General features: G+C 35.8%; 1 protein-coding gene across 6 annotated transcripts in view; it reads left to right on the forward strand.

Moving 5' to 3' along the window:
• LOC106465668 (kinesin-like protein KIF3A) overlaps positions 1-23,975 on the forward strand; it is a 101,961-nt gene that overhangs the window by 29,911 nt on the left and 48,075 nt on the right. For all 6 annotated transcript variants that reach the window (XM_013925906.2, XM_022393952.1, XM_022393935.1 and 3 more), the window contains exons 4-5: positions 11,314-11,482; positions 12,076-12,220. In XM_013925906.2, coding sequence (XP_013781360.1) covers positions 11,314-11,482; positions 12,076-12,220 — 314 coding nt within the window. The remainder of the gene's footprint in view (positions 1-11,313; positions 11,483-12,075; positions 12,221-23,975) is intronic.

A 23,975-nucleotide genomic window follows, 5' to 3' on the forward strand; every position in this document is an offset into this window, starting at 1 on the left:
CAAAAATCTCAAATTTCCTTTGTTTAATCCATAAAACCTCCTAAATGCATTTCAAACGTTTTTTCTTCAGTAATAGTTTATAGTTGATCTGTTATTTTCTCTACTATATCTCAAAATGGGATTGATCAATTTGACAGATCTCGTAACCACCAAAAAATAATCGAAATAAACCTAAATTACCCTCTTTTTCTTTCTAGAATGACATCAAATTGTAACATGAAACTACATTTGTTTATCACAAGTAGCTCTAAGTTTATAACCGTACACATCGATTTATAATTAAATTTTATTGTTTTATTGCCCTTTGAACTGTGTTTAACTACTATCCGCATCATGTAAGACACTAAAACCTTGTGTCATGTGGAGTAAAGGATACCTGGAGTGATAGTGTTAAGACCTTTTTCTTCCTCCTTTTTTGCCTGTAGTGGTTGATATACCATCTTCCTGCATTTTTCCATTTCTTCTACATTCTTCTCTATCTTGATTGTGCTTTTCTCCCTAAAACTTCTGCAACATGTGTATGGAACAGTATGTTCACTCCTATATCTTGTCAAGCTATAAGCTTCTTCCCATCTCCATTTCTACATAAATCTTATTGGCTCTGATTGGGTAAGTTATATTTGTCACCTTTATTCTCACTTTAATTTTGATTGCCTACTCTGTTTTGTCTGTGCGGTCTGTTGTTATTTGGCCTGTACTGCTCCTTTTCATAGTTTCCATTCCTGTGTCATCATTCCTTGGAATCTCTCTTCCACATTCAATATTTTTCCCATTACCCTTTCTGGATGGCTTTGTCAACTCATTTGTTGGATGAGGGTGCTCATCAATGCTTCCAGGTGACTTTTTATTAAATAAACATCTTACTTTCTTCCTAGCTGCTCATTTCTATCATCTGTTGGAGAGATTTTTCAGGCTGGTATGTGGACAGCCTTTCACACTTTTGTTGCACAATATCTTCATAATCTGGCCATTTCTCCTTTGTTGGGCTACAAGCTGCTTCCAGTTGCTATTATACATACATCTTACTGGCTCTGATTGGATAGATTCTTTTGTCTTACCTTTCCAACCCCCCCCCCCCTCCTCATACCTCTGTGGATCCCATTCAGTGGCAAGTGTTGTCTGCCATGGTTTTCTTAACCTAAATCTGCACATTGTAGGGCCTTCAAGGCCTCATATAGTGCTCACTTATGAGATGGGGTGTTCAATAAGAATGCATCATTTCCTAAACAAGGCCCAATCCAGACCGTATCCTCTTAGTATTATCATTAATAAAACAGGAAAGGGATAATTGTCCATCCTCCATGTCCAAATAGGGTTTTTGTGGTTACCCATTGCACTGTCATATGGTGTTGCACTTCCTCTGGGTTCCCAACGGGCTTTCTCTCCCCCTTTTTCTTTCAGTGAAGCATGGAAGCCCTTACCACTCACCAGTTTCTAGCTGCTGGAGTGGTGGACCATGGAAGAGTATTCCTAAGTGTGACCAATTCCACTCAGTAGAGAGTAGTGTAGTGGTGTTTTTTTGGTGTAGAAGGTAGGAACCCTCCTCCTTCCTCAGACTGGATGAAAAATACCTGATGCTGGTAGGTTTTGGACTGGAATTGACCCACCATTTACAGTTCACCTCTCAGTCTGGGTTCCATAGTAGTCTAATGTTGGATATGCATTGGACCAGCCAAAATAAGTCTTCACTCATGACGATGATAGGGACCTTACTCATACCACATACAGACGAAAAATACCCATTGCTGCCTGGTTTTGGACTGGAATTGATCCACCATGTATGGCTGGCTTTCTACCACCCTACCGCTGTCTGGGTTCTCAGGTGGTTTGGTGTTGGATAGGTATAGGACCATTTAACATGAGCACTCCATCTGTTTGCAGAATGGATCTTTCTTTTCCCTACTGCTTTACTGGAAGGTTATAAAACAAATTCTCAGATCTGAAAATATCATAACTTACAATGTACTTGCAACAAAAAAGCCTGAAAGTTTTAAAATGACGTTTTTTTTTTAACAAGACTACTTATAAGTTGGTGAAATTGTTATATAACAAAAAGTGTATTATTTTCTCTGCACAGTTAATCTATTGCTGATTTGGTGTTAACTTGCTGGGCTTACATGGTAAGATCTTTTAAGTTTTTTCTCAAACTCTGTTTTTCATTTAGGTCTAACCAGAAAAAGTTCTGATGATTCTTGACCCTTTCTTACATTTAATCTCACCAGTAAAATTGTGGTTCTATTAGTCAGCTAAATATGAATCCAATTACAATAATAGCAGTTTTACTCTAAATGGTGAACTATAAGACAACACACATGCTGTGATAGAATAAATATGATGGAAGTGGTTGATTAGCTCAATTAATCGAGATAATCAATTACCAATGAGCATCAATTAGTGTCACAGAAAGTAATCAAAATTATAATTAAATTGATTAACGTAAAAAATAATCAGCTAGGTTCTGGATTAGTACTGTTTTCAATTATTCCAACTATCCAGTAATGGCAGTTATGACTAAATCAGTTAATGCCAAAGAAATAATCAATAAATCAAATTTAGTGTCAATAATTGCTACTGTTTTTGATTATTACAACTATCTATGTGATTAAAATATTGCCATTATAATATCTTACTAGTATTTTTGATTAACTCAAATTCAGTTGAATCAATTAATATCACAACCCATCAAAATATTCAATTAATCGAAATTAGGATTTCAGGTTATTACTATTTTCCATTATTCCAACTTAAGTAATCAAAATATTCCATTTAATATGGGCTGTCTGTGATCTACCTACCTTGAATATCAAAACCCGATTTTTAATGTGATTTTTTGCCATGGGAGAATGATTGATTAGTTGAATACAATCGATAAAAAATTACTAAATAGTATCTAGTTTTGCTTAAAAAATCATAACTTGAGACACGCTTGGAAAAAATGTACTTCCTTTCACCTTATAATTTCAGGTTTTTATCGTTGATGAGAAAGTTCCATTTTATATATTGAATCAGTTTGAACTTAGTTAACATATTTGTTTTCATACTTCATTTTGCTGATAGCATAAGTCACCATGCTTGGCTATAAATCTTAAAACCTGGAAAAGTCTGACAAAGATTTATAGGTGATCTATGATCTGGTTAGTCACTGTATTGTCAGATCAAGCTAGGTAACAGTATTTTGGCTAAAAATGTTCTTGGTTGAAAAGAATCTGTCTAATAAATATAGTTTTTTTTCAATAAATAAGTTTACTTACTTATCCATGTCATTTTAATACGTTAAACTTGGCAATAATATTGAAAAAAGGGATTTGAGTTATTGGCATGTTTTGCCATTATCTGTTGTTCTAGCTAAGCTTACCCGTTCTTTTGATAGAAGAAAATTTGTTACAAAGGAAAGTTGATTATTTGAAACCATATTCACAATTTCATAAATGGACTACTGGAACACATTTGGAGTAACTGATACTCCTGGTTTCTGATGTGTCCTTATTAGGGATAGATTTGAATTGATCTTGAGTTTCTTGCATTTTGCAGACAATAACACAGGCCTGCGATGGTTTTATTGTCTTGAAATTTTTATGTTTTACAGTAATTCCTGTATGCTGAATCAAAAAATGATATCCATTTTTCACCATTACATCCAAATGTCGTATGTACTTTTACATAAATGAATCATTTTCATTGAACTCTGGTCACATTTTGTTATGCTTAAAATGTTGACAACCACTAGAACAATCATGATGTTAGAGTCGTATTGATCTTTCTAGAATCTACGAGAAACACACCATAGTATATAAATTGTTAGAAGGCCACATGATGTGTCATTTCTGGATAGTATTTGTTTGTGTGTGCACTTTGACATTATTTTTTTTCTTTAAAGTATTATTTATTTGTTGCTATGGCAACAAGGGGTTGTGTAAAAGACCCAAACATATATTTGTGGTAAATTTGTTGTAAAGAAACAAAGGCAAAACATTACAGAATTCGTTAAAAAAGTGTATTATGTGTATTTTGGAACAAAACTTGGGGATCAAGACAAACCATGGGTTCCACACAAAGTTTGCACCATTTGTATCAAAGAGTTGAGACAATGGACTAAAGATAAGAAAAAGTGTTTGCCTTTTGGAATTCCAATCGTTTGGCATGAGCCTAGAAACCAAAGAGATGATTGCTATTTTTGCTCATGTAATGTGCAAGTTGACAATACTTTAAATAAAAAAAGAAATTTCTTATCCGAAATTTCAATCTGCTATAAGACTTGTTGCTCATGGACCTAATGTACCTGTACCTACTCCACCAGACACTTTTGATACAGTTTCATCTGATTTTGAATCTGATGTGAATAGAAATGATGATAGGGATTGTTTTCAACCTCAAAAGTCTGGTGGACCACAACGTTTAACATAAGGGGAACTTAATGATTTGGTGAGAGATTTGGGCCTTCCAAAGGATTCATCACAAATTTTGGAGTCCAGACTTCAGGCTAAGAATTTACTTTCATCAGGGACATCATTTTACTGGTACAGAAATTGTGAAAAAGAGTTTATACCATACTTTTTGCAAGAAGGTTCACTGGTGTATTGCAATATTATTACTGAATTAATACCAATGCTAGAAGTTGCAGTCCATAAACCAAGTGAGTGGTGATTGTTCATTAATTCCTCAAAAAAAAAAGTCTAATAGGTGTTCTCCTTCACAATGGTAACATATATTCATCTGTTTTTATTGCCCGTTTGGTACGAAAATCTCAAACTTATTCTTAATAAGGTCAGATATAAAGAGAATGGTTGGCTACTTTGTATGTCCTTTATAAGTTGTTGGGTCAACAATCCGGTTATACAAAGTTTCTGTACATAGTGAGGGAACCTCCCAGGGAAGGTTCTGTATTTTCAGTTACCTCCTCTGGGATCTAAACATCCACACGTGTTGCCGTGCGTGGCGACCCGTGAAGGGAAGGAGAGGATCCTGGTGGTTGAGTGGTGTCTGGGGCACTGCAATACACCACTTTGGCCTTCAATTCCTGTAGATGGGTGGCCTTGGGGGTGCCCCCCCAGGGTTGGGTGTTGTGGACATTGTGTCTGATGGTGGTGTTTGGGTATAGTGCTCATGAAACCCTGGCGTTGCTGCAGTGTTCTTGTTTGACATTGTAGTGCATCCCCTCGTAGGAATCCATGGTGGGGGGGGGTCAGTGGTCACTGAATCTTTCTCTTTATATTATGGATCCCCCCATATCCAAAAAAAGAAAAATCAAAAACTTTGCTCATTGGTAAACAACTATGCCTTGAAGACTCCAAACAGCAGTCTCTGTCACATTGTGCACCTGTACCTTGTTTCCTGATCCTGCATTCACTGTCTGATAAATCTTTAGGGCAAATGTCTTCATGTTTTATACAGAAGGGATTAGAGGGGCTTGCTGGCTTTCCAAAGTCAGTTAAGAGTCTCCATTTTGGTGGAAACATCCACAGCTAAACACAGTGAACTTCTCCTGAATTCCAAGGCCATTGGAGATATGCCTATTGAGGTTACTCCCCATGCTTCTTTGAATTCCTCATGACGAGTCATTGTTCAGAGGGACTTGAAGAACATCCCCGAGTCAGAGATCCTTGCTGGTTTCTCCAGCCAAGGAGTGTCAGCAGTTCAAAGGATCTCCACTTGTCAAGATGGAATTATGGTGCCGACCACTGTTCTCATTTTGATGTTTTCATTGCCACATCCATCTGCCGCTGTTAAGGCAAGTTATTTGAATTGTGAGGTATGGCCATATATACCCAACCCTCTCCGATGTTTCCAGCGCCAGTGGTTCGGGCCACTGGAAGGCATCTTGTCGTGGTTCTGTGACGTGTGCTCGTTTTGGTGGGAAGGACCACGATGCCTACGAGTGCGAACTGGACCTTTACTATGTTAATTGTAGTCGTTCCCACCCCTCTTACTTTAGGTCTTGCCCTAAGTGGGTGGAGGAGAAAGAGGTACAGTATTTCAAGACTGTTCACAATATTTCTTACTCTGAAGCTCGGAAGATATTCTCCCCTACTCCATCTCGGACATATGCTGCTGCACTATGCTCCACTGCTACCTCATATAACATTAGCTTCTGGTGTCTGCTTGGGTCCTTCTTTGGCCTCGAAATGCAGGATGATTATTTGATCACGTCCTCAGTCGCTGGATTCCAAGTCCAGATCTGCCCACTCGACCAAGGACAGGATCTATGGAGGTTGATAGACCTCCTTCTAGTAAAGAAAAATGGCATGTTCATGAACCAAAGGGTTCTCTACCCATTTCTCCTCCACCTACATAAAAATGGCCACTCTGATACAGTGGAACTATCGAGGTTTTTCTAATCTCGATGACATTTAGGCCTTGATCGATCCGTATCATCTCATGTGTCTCACTTTGCAGGAAACATTTCTGAAACCTGCCAATACTGTCACCTTTCAGCAGTTTTCTTTGTACCGGAGTGACAGGTTGTGTGATGTTCAAGTGCATGGATGGGTGGCTTTGTTGGTCGACCAGCGTGTCCCCCCGTTATTTGTGTCACTCGATACACCCTTGAAGGCTGTCATCATTCGTGTTTCCTTGGGTCGTATCATCACTGTTTATTCTCTCAACTTGTCTCCTGGAGAGACTTGTGATCAATTGGACCATGATGCTCTTGTTGAACAGTTGCCATCTGTCTTTTTAATCCTGGGAAACTTTAATGGACTCAACCCCCTCTGGGTTTGTGCTGATATTGATGGGAGGTGTCATTCCATAGAGCATATGCTCTCGGATCACAACCTTTTTCTCTTCAATACTGGATCTTGTACATATTTTTCATGCACTTAGTCAGTCTTTCACTGCTATAGATCTTTCAATCTGCTCCCCTTCACTTTTCTCCCACTTTTCTTGGACAGTTGACAGTGACCAACGAGGCAGTGATCATTTTCCTCTTGATTTGAGGAAAGTTGGCCATGGTCGATGCCACCCAATCTGAGTGCCAAGGTGGAAGTTGGACCAGGCTCACTTAGCTCTCTTTCACTTCTCTATCCAAACTTGATCCTGCCATTGTTTGTCTGCCATCAATAGACAACTGTGTGGTAGCAGTGACTGACTGTATCGTTCAGGCAGCTGCTCACTTTATTCCTAAGACCTCGACACGTTTTCATGGTGGAGTCCTGCCTGCCAGGAGGCACGGAAGGCTCAAAAACGGGTCTGGAATACGTTCCACCAGTACCCCTCTCTTTCTAACTGCATAGTTTAGCAGTGGGCTCATGCCCACACTCAGCAGGTTTGACGTCAAAGCCAAAGGGAGTCTTGGATTAAGTTCACTGCTAGCATCTCTTCTACTACCAGTTCCAAAACCATATGGGACAAGATTTGGAACGTCACTAGGTGGTATGCTTCCCATCCCTTTTCCATCTTGCTCTCTAATGGCCAGGAAGTTGGTGATGTCCAGAGCATTGATGATGCTCTTGCCCACAGCTTTTCTCTGCATCTCGCACTTCTATTTCTTTTCCTGTCTTCTTGGCCATCAAATCTCAGGCAGAGCGATCACCTCATTCCTTTCGGGCTGATCGTTTATATGAGTATAATTGCCCCTTTACACTGGAACTCAAACTTGCTCTTCATCGGTCTGGCAGTACATCGGTCGAACCTGATAATGTTCATTATGAGATGCTGTTCCAATTCGCTCCTGCCTCTCTTGCTATTCTTCTGATTATTTTTAACCAGATCTGGCAGGAGTCTGTTCTTCCTGATGTTTGGCACCAGGCTATTGCCCTCCCTTTCTCTAAACCTGGGAAAGATCCCAAGATTCCTTCTAATTATTGACCCATTGCTTTGACTAGCTGTCCTTCTAAGGTCTTAGAGAGGATGGTTAATGCTCATCTTGTTTGGCTTCTTGAATCAAACAAGCTCCTCTTGCCCACCCAGTGTGAATTCTGTCGACAGCGCTTCAGAGTGTACTGTCTGATTTGACTTGAAACGTCAATCAGGGAAGCCTTCCTGAAGAGAGAACATCTTGTTTCTGTGTTCTTTGATCTTGAGAAGGCTTATGACATTATGTGGAGGTATGGTATTTTGCAGGACCTCCACTCCTATGGGTTGCGTGACCATTTACCCATTTTTATTTAGAACTTTTTACTGGACAGGCGATTCCAAATCCGTGTGGGTTTGACTCTTTCCCGTTCCTTTCCACAGGAACTTGGAGTCCCTCAGGACTGTGTCTAGAGTGTCACACTTTTTAGTGTCAAAATTAATGCTATTGCTACACATCTTTTAGACAGGTGTTTTGTAAGGATTTACCCTTGACGTTCGACAGTGTCACTGGCGATGGTGATGCTGTCCATCTTGATTGTATTTTCAATTTTTTAAGAACAGTTAGTTTTTTAATTCTGTTTAATTCTTTTATCTATTTGGACATATTTTGGTTTTAACTCAATTTATTTTTACGTTTTACTACAATTTACTTTTACTGTTTTTACCAGTTGTTTGGTGCAGATAGCCTAGTTTCTTTGTGCCATAAAACACTAAACAACCAACCATACAAAGTTTCCATGTTTTTTGTGTGAATGGTACAGCAGAGCACAAAGTCAGCATTGGATAAAGAAGCAATGGACATGCAGAATCAGCCTGATACTAGGATCGAAAAACATTGAACGTGAAAGTTTGGTTGACACAAAGAAAGACCTATTACCTCCACTTCACATAAAGCTGAGCTTGATGAAGCAGTTTACAAAGACCTTAGATAAAGATGGTAACTGTTTGAAGTATCTGGCAATTCCCAGATCTTTCATAAGCAAAACTTAAAGAAGGTATTATTGTTGGACCTCAGATTAATAAATTAATTTCGGATGAACAGTTCAAAAGGACAATGAGGAAAGTTGAAAAAGAAGCATGGATTGCCTTTAAAGATATTGATGAATTTTGAGAAAACAACAAGGACCCAAATTACGAAAATATTGTCAATAACATGCTCAATAAACTCAAAAGATTGGGTTGTAATATGAGCTGGAAAATTCATTTCTAATATTCTCATATTTTGACTATTTCCCTGAAAATCTTGGTGCCGTCAGCGAAGAACAGGGGGAAAAGTTTCATCAAGACATCAGGGAAGGTGGAACATCAGCATGATGGCTGATTACTGCTGGTCATTGAAATGAGATGCTTCAGACGCAATACATAAGACCACAACACTTAGTTTTGAAACTAAAAGACTTAGATTTCACACACAAAAAATCTGGATGAATGAGTATGCATATTCGTTTGACATCAGTGTTCTTCCATTTTCATCAGTTTGTTTGTATTTTTGTTAACAAACATAATAATTATAATATGTTCATTGTGGTTAAATAAAATAATAATTGATATAAGTAAAATTTTGTTTTCTTCCTGATTTGAAAAAATCCTTACGTAATAGAAAAAATGAATATCATTTTCGAAATCTGCATAGCTCGATTATGGAAAATCCATTATTAAAACCAAAAAACTTTTATAAAGTTTAAATTTGCAGGCCTATGTAATGATCAAGTTGCCAGAGGTGCTTCTTGTCATGGCAGGTCATTTAAGGTGCATCCACTGATTGACTGATATGATAATTTCCAAATTTGCACACATTCAAAGGACAAAGTGTTTTGAAACAGTAAAACTCTAAGAAACTGGATAAATGGGTATTCAAGGATTTTGGATTATACGAGTCAGAAAGTGGATACATTCTTGAATGATCATTCTATGCCGTTAAATGTGAAAACATTGCAAATGAGGATATTGATGATGTATGTAAACAGTTATTACACTAGTGTATTCAGGGTTGAAGAATTGAGGTACAGTGAATGTGAGCCACTGTGACATGCCGATAGGTTTGAAACTTGCTGTCTTACCTCTCAGAAAAGATGACAACCCTGTGTTCATGAAAAGGGAAACTGATTAGTTATAATTGTTTTATTATTTCATTATCTGTATTCACAAATCACCTTCAAAAAACTGGCCTAAAGAGGACATTATTTGTCTATTCAAAAGGGTTCTGAACAATAAATACAACACAGCAAAAGATAAATAACAACCCTCAACTGTTTTTTATGAAATCAGAAGATTTATTTGTGTCAAATCAGAAGAAGAATGAATAAACTATAAATTTCTCAAATATGGTGGCAATATTGGAAGTGTGACGTCATCATATATGTGTCTAATGACTTGCATAATTTGAATCTTCAGGTTGTACTGAACAGTTATTTCTATATGTGGCTTGGGCTGTTTGAAATGGTTTTAGAGGCATACTTGATCTAATTAGATATGTATATGTACCTGAATATATGTATTAAGGATAAGGAATATTTACTAATTCTGAATTTACTTTCTATGTGTATCTACACAAAATTTGGCAAGTTCGTAATAAAATGTACTTCTCTGTTGTACACAAAATGTTGATTGAATTACAAAGTATTTGTACTCTAGATATGTCTGTGAATTGACAGTGTCTGACTCAAACTCTGTCAAAATGTGTGGAAATGTTCATGAGAAGAATAAAAATATTTTGTCCATCATACAGTTTTTATATAGCATTTGCATAATCTCTAGGAGTTCTGAAATGCCTACCTAGAGTTTTTTCAGTATCCCTTTGTATGGTATCTGGTATTTACTCTCCTCAACCATGAGTTCACAATTTCAGCATTGTAAGGTAAAATGAATAGGTGGTAACTTAATACAATGTTGAATGTCACTCTGTGAAAGGTCATGACCTGTGCACTTTGACCCTACATGTACACGTAAGGTTAATTGTGAACCTGTAAAGATTTGTAATAACACCTCTAGATATTAGTGCTTGGAGATAAAAGAAGCAACTTCACAAAAAAACAAAAGCCTTGTGTCTTTCCCACACTGTTAACTCAGGTAATAGTTAATGTGCAGAATTTTGTAATATTGTATTACCTACATCAATGATCATTTCCTCTATACACGTTCAAGGGGAGATTAATCCATAACTCCAGATGAATGATGACGCAATCATGTTCAAACAAGTATAAGGTTTATCAAATGGTCACTGCTGTAAATTAACCTAGTCTGAGTCAGAGATTATTACACATTTATGACTGTACATTCTATTGTGAGGCTTTTGGCTAACTACAGAATACTTTCATGAAAGTTTTCAAAATGCATATAATGCACATAGAAAAATCAATATTTTTTAACTTATGGAGAGGTAAAATCTAGCAGTTTTCTCAACTACTACAGCTTAAAAACATCTTTTAATAACTTCTTTTTAATAATGTTAGATAATGTATTTACAGTTTGCATTAATTTATATGTGACAACTGAGAGTTTATGATTTGTTGTTACTTTTAGGTAGAACCAGTACAAGGCTCAATTACTGTGTGTAATCCTAATAGCTCTGAAGAGGAACCTCCTAAAATGTTTACCTTTGACACAGTATTTGGATATGAATCTAAACAAGTTGAGGTCTACAACCAGGCAGCAAGACCCATTGTAGAAAATGTTCTAGAAGGATATAATGGTAAAATAATGAATCTAAGCCTATTTGTTGAAATGCTGTTTTTCTTGATATTTTTTTTTGAAAAATATCATTGTTTATTCTCAGTTGAAGTTTGAAAAGTGTTACAAGCTTTGATTAAATAGTTAGATGTTTATGTATTATGGAACATTTCTTTATAAGAAATGATAAACATTTTTCAGATACACTTAGTTAAAGAATATTGGCAGTTTATGATTATCTTAATGTTTTTTCAGTAATGTGTGCTGTATGTTTTGTGTATTGTGTTTAGTAATTTTATCAATCTCAGAAAAAAAAAATTATCTTGTGAGCTAGTCTATAAATATCTGGTTCTGATATTTATTTGTGTGGTAATTAATTAATAACTTACCTAAAGTACTATGAAAAAACAATTTTTGGTACTATAATTATATTAAAGAAATGTTTAAAAGTTAAATTTTTTGTATTTTGTTAAGATTTCTTTCTTTTCTTGATGTAAAGAATTTAAGTAAAGTACAGAAAGATATTTAGGAGAGGTGTAATGAAAGAACAGTTGCACATTAATTCATTGAAATGTAAGTGTGAATGAATTTGGGTCAAATTTTGAATTATTTTAGGAACAATCTTTGCATATGGTCAGACTGGAACAGGTAAAACATTTACCATGGAAGGGGTTCGTTCAACGCCAGAACTGAAAGGCATTATTCCAAATTCTTTTGCTCACATCTTTGGTCATATTGCTAAAGCAGAAGATGATAAAAAGTATGAAAATATTAAGTATATAGTCACTATTTATGTATTAAACATTTGTTTGTTAAGATATAAAAAAGATCCTCAAACTCCATATGTTAAGTCGTTTTGATACATTTTAACCTCTGTTATGTTCAGGTTCTCAAAGTACTATTCATTCACTGAAGTGTGTATGCGCTAGATTTTTTGTGGATACATGTCTTTGTTAGGTACAGGTTTCCTGATAATTTACGAGTAACACACAACAATTTAAACTAAAATACACTCATTTTATTTGACTAATTACTGTTAAGGTCCTCTTTGTGGTTGACATAGAGAAGGAATGATTTCACCCAATTTATTTGTTCACTTTCTTATAATGAGAATTGTAACAGGTTGAAATATAAAATTACTCAATATGATGCAGTTTGTAAACCCCATCTGTAATGAACACTATAAAAGAAATTGTTAATAGAGGGTTGACCACAAGTTTTATTTATTTGGAGCTCCACTTGCAGATCAAACCCCAATGTCAGTGCCCTTTTATCAATTCATATACAAGATTGTAGTCAAAACTGTTCTTTTCAGAAATAAGTATTTTCATCTAAAGCTAATGAATCAACCTGTTTTTTACAATCCATACTCCAAGATTTGTTATCAAGATTATGTTGAAGATGGTCACTGTATTGAACATGAATGTATAAAGGGTGGATTGGATCTTGTAAAAGAAGTGTTATATTAGAGTTGTAGTGTACAAACTGTGGTGTGCATGCCTCAAAAGGGACATGGAGAGTCGTTGGGGAGCATACAAATTCTGTCTGAAAGTACAAATGAAATGAAATTAAATAAAGAAGTTTTGAAAACTATCTTACAAATATTACTACTATTAAGTATATTATATAATAACAGTTGATGAAATTTAGTTGAATGGATGGCAACTGCCTGTTGTAGAAACACAAGTGTAGAGGACAACATTTTGAAATTCTTCTGCCTTTCATCTTCAGATCACTGTGTGTATGGTGTTGTTGGTCTTTATAGTATTCTGGTGGATTGTGGATGGTGTGTTATGATTCGTTGGTTTATCCCTGTTTCTGATTGTGGAGAGACTTCCTGTGGATTCAACAAATGTTATTCACAGGTTACTCATCTCTGTTTAATGAAGGTTTTATTCTGTTAATGTAACAGGATTGTTTGATTTTTCTTATCTTTCAAAATTTGTCTGTGTCGATGACTCTAGTTTTTTCTCAGTTTATTTTGTGTACAGTTGACATGGTGTGTCCTGCAATGGCTTAATTTTATATTTTCATGAGTCTTGTACCATCTTTATGTTTTTTATTCTTGTCATGAGTCGTCTTCCCATTTCTTTATAGTATTCTGGTGGATTGTGTGTTATAATTGGTTAGTTTATCCATGTTTCAACCAGAGGTAGCCACAGGTTACTCACCTCTAATCCGGCATCTCTGTTTAGTGAAGGTTTTACTGTGTTAATATGAAAGGATTGTTTGATTTTTCTTGTCTTCCAAAATCTGTCTGTGTCGATGACTCTTAAGTTTTTTTCAGTTTATTTTGTGTCCATTTTGTTTATTTTGTCTTCTTCCCGTTTCTCCAATGTTTGTGTTTTTCATCGGTTGGTTTCTGTTTGTTTTTTACCAGAATGGACCTTAATGTCTTGTAGGATTTCCACTGGACCTCTGTGTTGAATTTCTAGGCTATGCATTTGAGTTTTTCAATCAAACTTTGCAGTTAGAGGAGGTAAATGGTAGTAGTGTTTTTCTTTATCTTTTCTTTCTGTTGTGGTCTTCTTCAGGGAGTTTCTGGAGGAGGAGAAGGTCTAACCATTCTTTTAAAGCACTCTACAATCATGTGGCATACTGTTTCAGTGGATGTCTTATCGCAAATGTTTTCTGCTCTCTTGTTTAGGCACTGGATTATACCACGTTTTATCAAAGTTGGATGAAGGACTGGAAGTGTAGAAATCTGTTCATTGGGTGGGTTTTCTGTATACAGTTGTGGCGATTTTCTCTCTTGTCTGCTGATAAGTATGTCAAGAAATAGAAGGTTGTTTTGTTCTTCTATTTCCATGATGAAGTGGAACCTTTTGTCAATAGAATTAATATGTTCTAGGAAGGCTGGTAAGTTTTCATAACTGTGGGGCAAGATAACAAAGATGTCGTCAACATAACATCTGTAGAAACTTGGTTTCATGTGTGTAGATGAAAGAGCTCTTTCTTTTAAAGTGTTCCATGAAGATGTTTGCTAGGATTGGAGAGAGTGGTGATCCCAAGGCTAGACCACTTATTTGTTTGTAAAATTCCTCATTGTATGGGAAGTAAGCTGATTGTAGACAAAAAGTCGTTACTAAGGGTATAATTATTCGGACTATTATTCTCGTCTTTATTATGTGTATTACTATTTTCACAATGTTTCGACCAGTGAATTTGACCAGCCATCGTCAGGTATTATATTAGACATTTTGTATGATTTACAACCAGAAAGCTTTTTGTGGAACTACCAGGATTTAAAACCCTGATCCGAATATGGGCACTCTGATCACTTGGCTATCAGAAGGACACTTTTGAGTTGTTTTGGAAGTACCTCTATATTTTTAATCTCTATTATTTTTTGTCCCAATTTTGTTGTAATAACGGGAGCCATATCGGGCTTATGTCTACACTTGGCTTACTGATGGGGATTAGTAGTCATTGCTAATGGTGCCGCTTCTTTTATCTTCTTTATTTTCCAATGTGACTCTGTGCCAATGACAGTGACTTTATTCTATGCTGATCTGTGTTCTCCATCAGACCATGCATGTTCTGCTATGCCAGGCTTATCGATCGCACTCCTGGATGGTTGCTTTCCTATGCTCTTCCAGTTTCACAAACAGAGAACGACCTGTTTCTTTTTTGTATGATCTATCACAACTGCATGGAATGTCATATACGCAATTCTTTATTTGCTCCTTAGATGTTGGTGGTCTGACTTTGGTGAGTTTTCAAGTATTGTATTACTTCTGAAGATGGTCCTTATGTTGTATCGTTCACATCTTTCCACTTGGATGTCTAGGAATAGTAATATGTTGCTTTCACATTCCATGATGTTAATGATTAGGATGCATGTTCTTTCCAGTAGAGTGTCATGCATTTCTAGTCATTTCCTCACTTCGATTAAGGCCTCAACTGTTGGTACATTGGTTAACAGGCTCACAAAGTCGAAGCTAACCATTTGTATGCCAGGTGTTATGGGCATGTTCTTGATCAAGGAGATGAAGTGGGTGGAGTTCTTCACATATGAGGATGACTTCCCACTCAGGGAACTGGTTATCTTGACCAGGAATTGGCCCAATGGGGGGTGACATGCTGAGCCCCAGCAGCTGACAGTTGGTCTTAGTGGTATGCCAGTCTTGTGAATTTTTGGTAGGCTGTGTGGTAGTTTGTTGTAATATTGATTCAACTGTCTATATTGTGTGTCAGTCAAGTATCCTTTATCCTTGTTCTTTATCAAGATCTTGAACATTTTTTGTTTGGTCACAGATGTAGGGTCTTTCTGCAATTTTGTGTATGTTCCATCATTCACTAGGTTGTTGAGCTTGTGAGTGTACTCCTCCTTTTTCATGACAATGGTGGCATTTCCTTTGTCAACTGGGAGTATGACAACTGTTTCATCATTCTTGATTGTCTTGATAGCTGCTCGCTCTTCTTTGGACAGATTCATTGGTTGAACTGTTGTGAAAATTATAATGCGAGTAATAGAGACGAGAATACTAGTCCAAATAATTATACCATTAGTACTTCTAACACCTCATCTCAATCATTCCACAAAACTATAGATAGTTGTTAGTTCCATGATGGTGTCTGTTTTCATGTCAATTCCATGTGGTACAGAGCTGTCATTCAGCAGTCATTGTCTGGTGATCTGAAGGGTTTCTGAGGTTGGATCATTCGTAAATAGATCTGTGACATCAAAACTGACCAGAATATCCTGGAATCTGATAGGTAGCTTTCCGAGTTGTTCCATGAAATCTGTAAAGTTGTGAATGTGAGGTTTGATATTTTCTTGTAGTGAAAATAGGATGGGTACCAAGAAGTTAGCTAGTTGATGGCAAATTTATAGCACTGACCATAGGCCTTAAAGGTATATTAGGTTTGTGTGTCCTAGGTAGTCCATAGAACTGAAGGGGAAAATTGCTAGGTTCTTGTTGATTAAGTTTTGCTTCTTTAGATTGTTCAGTGTTCTATTGATGAGTCTCTCTGTCCTTTCTGGAGGATCACTGCTGATCTTTTTGTATTGGTGTTTGTCTAGTAACTGTTTGATCTTAAGGTCATAATCTTTGAAGGCTAGGATGACTGTACTGTTTCTTTCCTCCACTGGTAGAATCTTGATAGTGTTGTCTTGTTTTATACGGTTCAGTGCACTGCATTTCTGTTCAGTGATGTTTGTTTTTTTGGCATTCTTGAGGATGGTGTATGTTTGATGTTGGGATTGTTCAGCCATAGGTTTCAGGAGGTTTTATTCAGCAAATTCTAAGGTTGCAGCAGTGTCAACAGTTGGAATTGTGCTGGGTTGTATGGCAAAGTTCAGACCTAAGTTAAGAATTTTGTTTTCTGTAACACTTGGTAGTCTCGAATTGTAATTGTGAACTATGTTTGTTGTTGTAGGATTATCATTCGTGGTAAGTCTATTGAATTTATGGACTTGTTTCTTCTTAATGCTTTCTGGGTTGTATGTATAGCATTTGGTGAAAAGGCTTAAGATGTCCAGTGCTTTTGTATTTATGGTGAAAAAGTTGTTGAAGCTCAGCATGTTGTGTTCCAGTTGTCTTGGTTAGATGGTGCTTCTTACACCTATGTTCTTCTATATGTAATCTTAAGAGGTGCCTACTGGTATTGTCAAGAACTTTTTTATTCTTTGTAGTTCTGGTGAAAGTAGTTTCCTTGAGTATCAGAAAGTTTGGGACGATGTTCAAATCTCTGCAGTGTAGTAGGAAGGTCAGGTGATTAGAGTAGTGTGCAAACTTGGTAAGTTGTTGATCTTCTTGATAGAAACTGGTTCATAACAGCTCCTTAGGTGTTCTATCAATCAGAAACAGGGATAAACCAACCAATTATAACACATCATTTACAATCCACCAGAACACTATAAAGAAATGGGAAGAAGACTCATGACAAGAATAAAAAAACATAAAGATGGTACAAGACTCATGAAAATACAAAATTAAGCCATTGCAGAATAAACCATGTCAACTGGACACAAAATAAACAGAGAAAAAATTTGAGTCATCGACGCAGACAAATTTTGGAAGACAAGAAAAACCAAACAATCCTGTTACATTAACACAATAAAACCTTCACTAAACAGAGATTCCGAATTAGAGGTGAGTAACCTGTGACTAACATTGATTGAATCCACAGGAAGTCTCTCCACAATCAGAAACAGGGATAAACCAACGAATCATAACACACCATCCACAATCCACCAGAATACTATAAAGACCAACAATACCATACACACAGTGACCTGAAGATGAAAGGTGGAAGACTTTCGATATGTTGTCCTCTACACTTGTGTTTCTACAACAGGCAGTTGCTGTCCAATCATCTAAATTTCAACATGAATACTCTGCTTAATCAATTTATCAAAGAATAACAACAATTAACATGAGAAAAAGACTTAAAAAACTTTAAAAAAGATTATGCAAATGAAATTTGAGATTTTTCAGAAGAAGAAAAGTACTGTATATACACAAATAGCCAAGAGTGTGGGAGCTGTGTCAGCATTCTCAGAACTGATTATTTTGCCTTATCTTGTAACTAGAACTGAGTTGACTAAACCACAAATGTTGCAAATTTAGCCCAGCTTCTGGTATTTATACAATACTCTTACAAAGAAGAAGTGTGGATAGTTTCTGAAAGGGAGAGCAACAGGGGAAGCCATCTTCTCTTATTGATGGTTTTTTTTACCACAATCTTTCATGGATTACTTGTGTTGGGATATACACTGATGGAGCAGGTGCATTTATTTGGTTTTAAGACCCAAATATAAGTGCTCTTGCTCCAGATGTAACATTTACACATATTGTCATAGACAGGGAAACACTAGCTTCAAAGAAACTGCAGCCCAAAGCAAACAAAGCACAAGATGCTGTGAGTGTTGTGAACTTCGTGAAATCAAGAGTTTTGAACACCAGGCTGTTTTTCACTCTTTCTGGTGAAATGAGATTCATGTATGACAAGCTTCTGCTGCATTCACATGTGCACTGGTTGTCTTGTGAGAAGGCACCCAGTCGCTCTGTGCATCTGAAAGACAAACTTTGCGTTTATTTTTAGACTGCAACCACACACTAGCAGCATATTTTATGGATGAAAAGTGGCTTCTAGAACTGTGCTACCTGATTGATGTTTTTGACAAATTCAACCACCTTAACTTCTTACTGCAAGGTCAGAATAGCTATATTTTGCAGCTGAGTGACTATGTCTGCATTTTGCAAAAACTTTTGCTATGGAAAAAACCATTGCAAAAATGAAACTGTAAAATGTTTTCTTATCTCAGTGAATTCTTTTAAGGAAATGAGTTAAATCAGTCTTATTTGTAACATTGTTTCTATTCATCTCAAAAAACTTCAGTATCAATTTGCAGATAAATTCCAATAATCAATGAAAGAAACTGATTGGATCTGGAATCCATTTAATGAGAGCATAACTCCTATTCTGCCAATGGCAGCTCAAGAAAAGCTCATAGAACTATCTACTAATAAATCTCTTCAGACAGAATTCAAATAAAAACCTCTAATCAACTTCTGGATGTTAGTTCACAAAGAATACCCTGACCTGTCAAGAAAAGTAATGGACGTACTTTTGCTTTTCACATCAACATCTTTGAGCAAGTCAACATTGTTTGCTTTAACAACAACCAAAACAAAGCAATGATCTTGTCTGCAGGTAGAGGGGAATTTCCAAGTTTCTGTGTCATCAATTCAACCAAGAATGGATTTCATCTTATCCAAAGTTGAAACGCATTCTTCACACTGAATTGATGTATTCTTGTATTTTCATATGGGGTTCAGGGGGAGGGACACAACAAAATGCATGTTTAGAAAGGGGACTTTATAAAAGAAAATGTATGTATGTATTAGAGGAAGAAAATGTAGTTATATAATTTTAGGTCATCAAGAAATTAATATCTCTCTTTTTTTTTTTTTTAGATGAAAAACCTGAACAAATCATACATCAAAACAAAACATTTATTAAATGAAATAGTTTCCATTCTTATTGATAATGCATTTTCATCTTACAATCTGCACACACATTTGGCATGTAATGCTGTTTGAATACAAGAAGGGAAACAACACCTCTGTAGCCACAAAGAATATCAAAGAAGTTTATGGAAATGTTTTGAACGAACTCTCTGATGATCATCATTTCCAACGTGTGAATGTTGCTTCGTCTCTTCTGGAGCGTAATGCACATGAACCATTATTGGACAGAATCGTCACTGGTGATGAAAAATGGATTCTCTATGTGAATATTAAAAGCCAAAAACAATGGCTCAGTCCCAGACAAAAACCACTTCCGACCCCAAAACCTGGACTCTATCCGTAGAAAGTGATGCTTTGCATTTGGTGGGACATCAAAAGAGTAATTCATTTCTAACTCCTCAATCCACAGCAAACTGTCAATGCAGAGATCTATAGCCAGCAACTGGAACATTTAAATCAAGCCCTTCATCAGAAACACCCTTCACTCGCCAATCGGAAAGGTGTTTTTCTTCTCCACAACAATGCAAGTACACACGTGGCACGTTTAACACAACACAAGATTATGGAGTTTGGTTGGGAAGTTCTCCCCATCTCCCCACCATATTCTCCAGATATGGCACTATCAGATTACCATCTTTTTTGTTTGCTGCAACATCATCTTAATGGGAAAACGTATGCAAATGTGAAAGGTGTTAAAGAGGAAGACCTGAGCGTGTGTAAATAAATGCAGTTCCTCACACAACACATTTTGAATCAAAACACAGACCACTTCACAGAATCGTTTTGATTGCCACAATAAATATATTTTATTTTAATCGGATTCTAAAGTAATTTTCTTTATCCTTGGAGTTTTTACCAGTGTCTCTTATTTTAACTTTTTCTTTGAAATAGTTCAGAACATGCCCAGACCAAAACTCCAATGCTTTTTTCTGTTATTTCCATAGTGCAAACATTATGTACTGCAGTTGTCATGAAAACTTCAGGCAGTAATAGCTTTCTATGACAACTAGAATGTGTCAGCCAATGTAGGTATAATTATTTCTTCTTCTTTCTTTTCTCTCTCTCTCTCTTATTGGGAATTCATTACAGAGAAAACAACTTTACAATAGAAGTGATAACTATTTTATGTATGTTAATATGAGAAAGAACAAGAGGGTCTGGTTATCTTAGATTTCTCCTTGAACTTAATGTGAGTGATCTAAGGACTCGTTTAAATGGCATTTCTCCAACTTAACATCATCCTACAAAACCAGTCATCAGACTGATAAATACTAGTATCTATACTAAAGTACCAGCTTATAATATAACGGTTTAATTTTTTTTACCAGTTATTAGACTGATAAATATTAGGTCATCAAGAAATTAATGTTGCATTTTGGAACACTTTCATTACCCCCCCCAAAAAAATAACGTACATCACGTATAATAGTTAAACGAACCAACTAAACGTCACGTTAGTGTAGCCTATATAATGTGTAAAGTTTAGTATACTCTAATCCCTTATAGTGATGGCACACAACCTCTGTTTTAAACGTTTAAGGCAATATTTCTAACTAGATTTATTTTACAATGTGTTCAGGTTGCTACAGTTTCCCCAGTCATGAAAAGGACTGTTTGGATTGTTCAGGAGTCAGTTCAGACAGATATGAAAGGCCTATTTTGTTTGTGTCATTAGATAACTATAATAATAACAAACCAGTTATACAGAAGCCATATCTGTTTTAGCTTTTGCTAATGAAAGGTATGTTGAAACCTTCATTTGACAATCCAGGGGTATTTTTGAAGAACCAGAGTCAAATAATTCTTTTTTTATATTAATTATTTTTAATTTGGCAATGTTTTTACTACAAAAATAGTTGTACTCATAATGGGAGGTTCATCTCCTCTTTCATACCATATAACTAAATAGAAACATTTTTGTAAATATGTTGTTTTATCTCATTTGTACGTTTGCAAATTTTTGTAAAGCATTGGATGAAAGCATGAGCAAAAAAAAAAACAATTCACTTTTTTTTTAAAATAATACCAAGCGATAAAAAGGCTTAAAAGTATTAAACTATAGTGATTGGTAAACGTTAGTAACCAGTTTTCTGACAATCATGCCAACATTACCTCTTACAGATACAATAAATGAAAGTAGAGAGTAATATCTGAAACTTAAAACAAAGAGATGTTGTTATAGCTTTGATTAAATGAGTTAATTAAGTTCTTACTGTTGTGTCATTACAAAGTCACACATTTTGTTTTCACTTTCTTTTGTCCTATATATTGATATTAATCTACACAGTTATCGTACACAAAGAATAGCAGGCTAACTACTTTACAACAAGAGTAACAAAAGAATTAGCAACAGATGAAAATGGCTGGTGGTGAGCTTGAAGTCAGATAACTAGGTTACTCAAGATCTACCTGAAACTTGAATTCAGATTAGCAGAGTATTATATTAAACAAGGGTTCTGGCTTGCAGTGTTTTACAATAAACACTGGTTTTAGTTAGTAGTTCTACGTTAAACACTGGTTTTAGTTAGTAGTTTTATATTAAACACTGGTTTTTAGTTAGTAGTTCTACGTTAAACACTGGTTTTAATTAGTAGTTTTATATTAAACACTGGTTTTAATTAGTAGTTCTATATTAAACACTGGTTTTAGTTAGTAGTTCTACGTTAAACACTGGTTCCAGTTAGTAGTTCTACGTTAAACACTGGATCCAGTTAGTAGTTCTATGTTGAACACTGGATCCAGTTAGTAGTTCTATGTTGAACACTGGATCCAGTTAGTTGTTCAACGTTAAACATTAGTTTTAATTAGTAGTTCTACATTGAACACTGGTTCCAGTTAGTAGTTCTATGTTAATCACTGGTTTTAGTTAGTAGTTTTACGTTAAACACTGGTTTTAGTTAGTAGTTCTACGTTAAACACTGGTTTTAGTTAGTAGTTTTACGTTAAACACTGGTTTTAGTTAGTAGTTCTACGTTAAACACTGGTTTTAGTTAGTAGTTTTACGTTAAACACTGGTTTTAGTTAGTAGTTCTACGTTAAACACTGGTTTTAGTTAGTAGTTCTACGTTAAACACTGGTTTTAGTTAGTAGTTCTACGTTAAACACTGGTTTTAGTTAGTAGTTCTACGTTAAATACTGGTTTTAGTTAGTAGTTCTACGTTAAAAACTGGTTTTAGTATTTCTACATTAAACATTGGTTCCAGTTAGTATTTCTACATTAAACACTGGTTCTAGTTAGTAGTTCTACGTTAAACACTGGTTCCAGTTAGTAGTTCTATGTTGAATACTGGTTCCAGTTAGTAGTTCTACGTTAAATACTGGTTCCAGTTAGTAGTTCTACGTTAAACACTGGTTTTAGGGTTAATCGAGGTATTGATTAAAGATAACAGCAGTTTAATAAAGAATATTTTGAGGCTAGAATACATAAAAGGTCATGGTGTAGGCAACATAATTTAATACTTTAAAAATCCTCAACTTTAGAATCATGTATATGTTTACCACATTATTTTTGAATCAATAAACATTTGTACAGAAAACCAAAAGACATGACAAACACACAAGTTTTATTCTTCGTTCTCAGTAGTCACCTTTCAAGCCATTCCTTAATGATCTTTTTACAGGAATATCATGGCCAAATAAAATGCTCAGCTCATCTTCTAATTCATATCATATTCCTTCAATAAGGTATTGCAGATAACCAATCTTTGTATTTCACTAGTTCCTTCATAAATCTCAGTGACACGAGCATCCCTGTAATATCGTTCTGCTGGCATATCCGACACATATCCCATTCCTCCAAGGATCTGAACAGCCTAAATAAAAAAATCAAATTGTCATTCATTATCAACTGAACCTTTAAATGATCATTATATGCAGGTGCTTTAATATATGACTGATGTTAAAGAACAAACCTTTATATAAGTAAACTTTAGTGCAAGTAGAAATAGTATTATTATGAAACTTTTAACACTGTACTGTCACTAGTACCATATAGTAAGAAATTTAAAACTTAAATTCTAACTTGTTGGATTATTTTTCTAAATATGAGAAATACTGTGAATTCAAGAGATGGTAGGCATCTGGTTAAAAAGAAAAGGAAAAAATGTGTAAATAAAAAGACCCGAGCGTGCGTAAATAAAGACCCGAGCATGCATAAATAAAGACCCAAGCGTGCGTGCGTAAATAAAGACCCGAGCATGCGTGCGTAAATAAAGACCCGAGCATGCGTAAATAAAGACCTGAGCATGCGTAAATAAAGACCCGAGCGTGCGTAAATATCACACAACCTCTCTCACAATACTCCTGCTAACACACAATAAGCAGGAGTATTGTGACCGAGATTGTGTTAGCAGGAGTATTGTGACAGAGGTTGTGTTTTAGCAGGAGTATTGTACAGAGATTGTGTTTTAGCAGGAGTATCGTGACAGAGATTGTGTTTTAGCAGGAGTATCGTGACAGAGATTGTGTTTTAGCAGGAGTATCGTGACAGAGATTGTGTTTTAGCAGGAGTATTGTGACAGAGGTTGTGTGTTAGCA

The sequence above is a fragment of the Limulus polyphemus genome, unplaced genomic scaffold (genome assembly GCF_000517525.1).
Source record: "Limulus polyphemus unplaced genomic scaffold, Limulus_polyphemus-2.1.2 Scaffold69, whole genome shotgun sequence".
NCBI classification, from domain to species: Eukaryota; Metazoa; Arthropoda; class Merostomata; order Xiphosura; family Limulidae; genus Limulus; species Limulus polyphemus.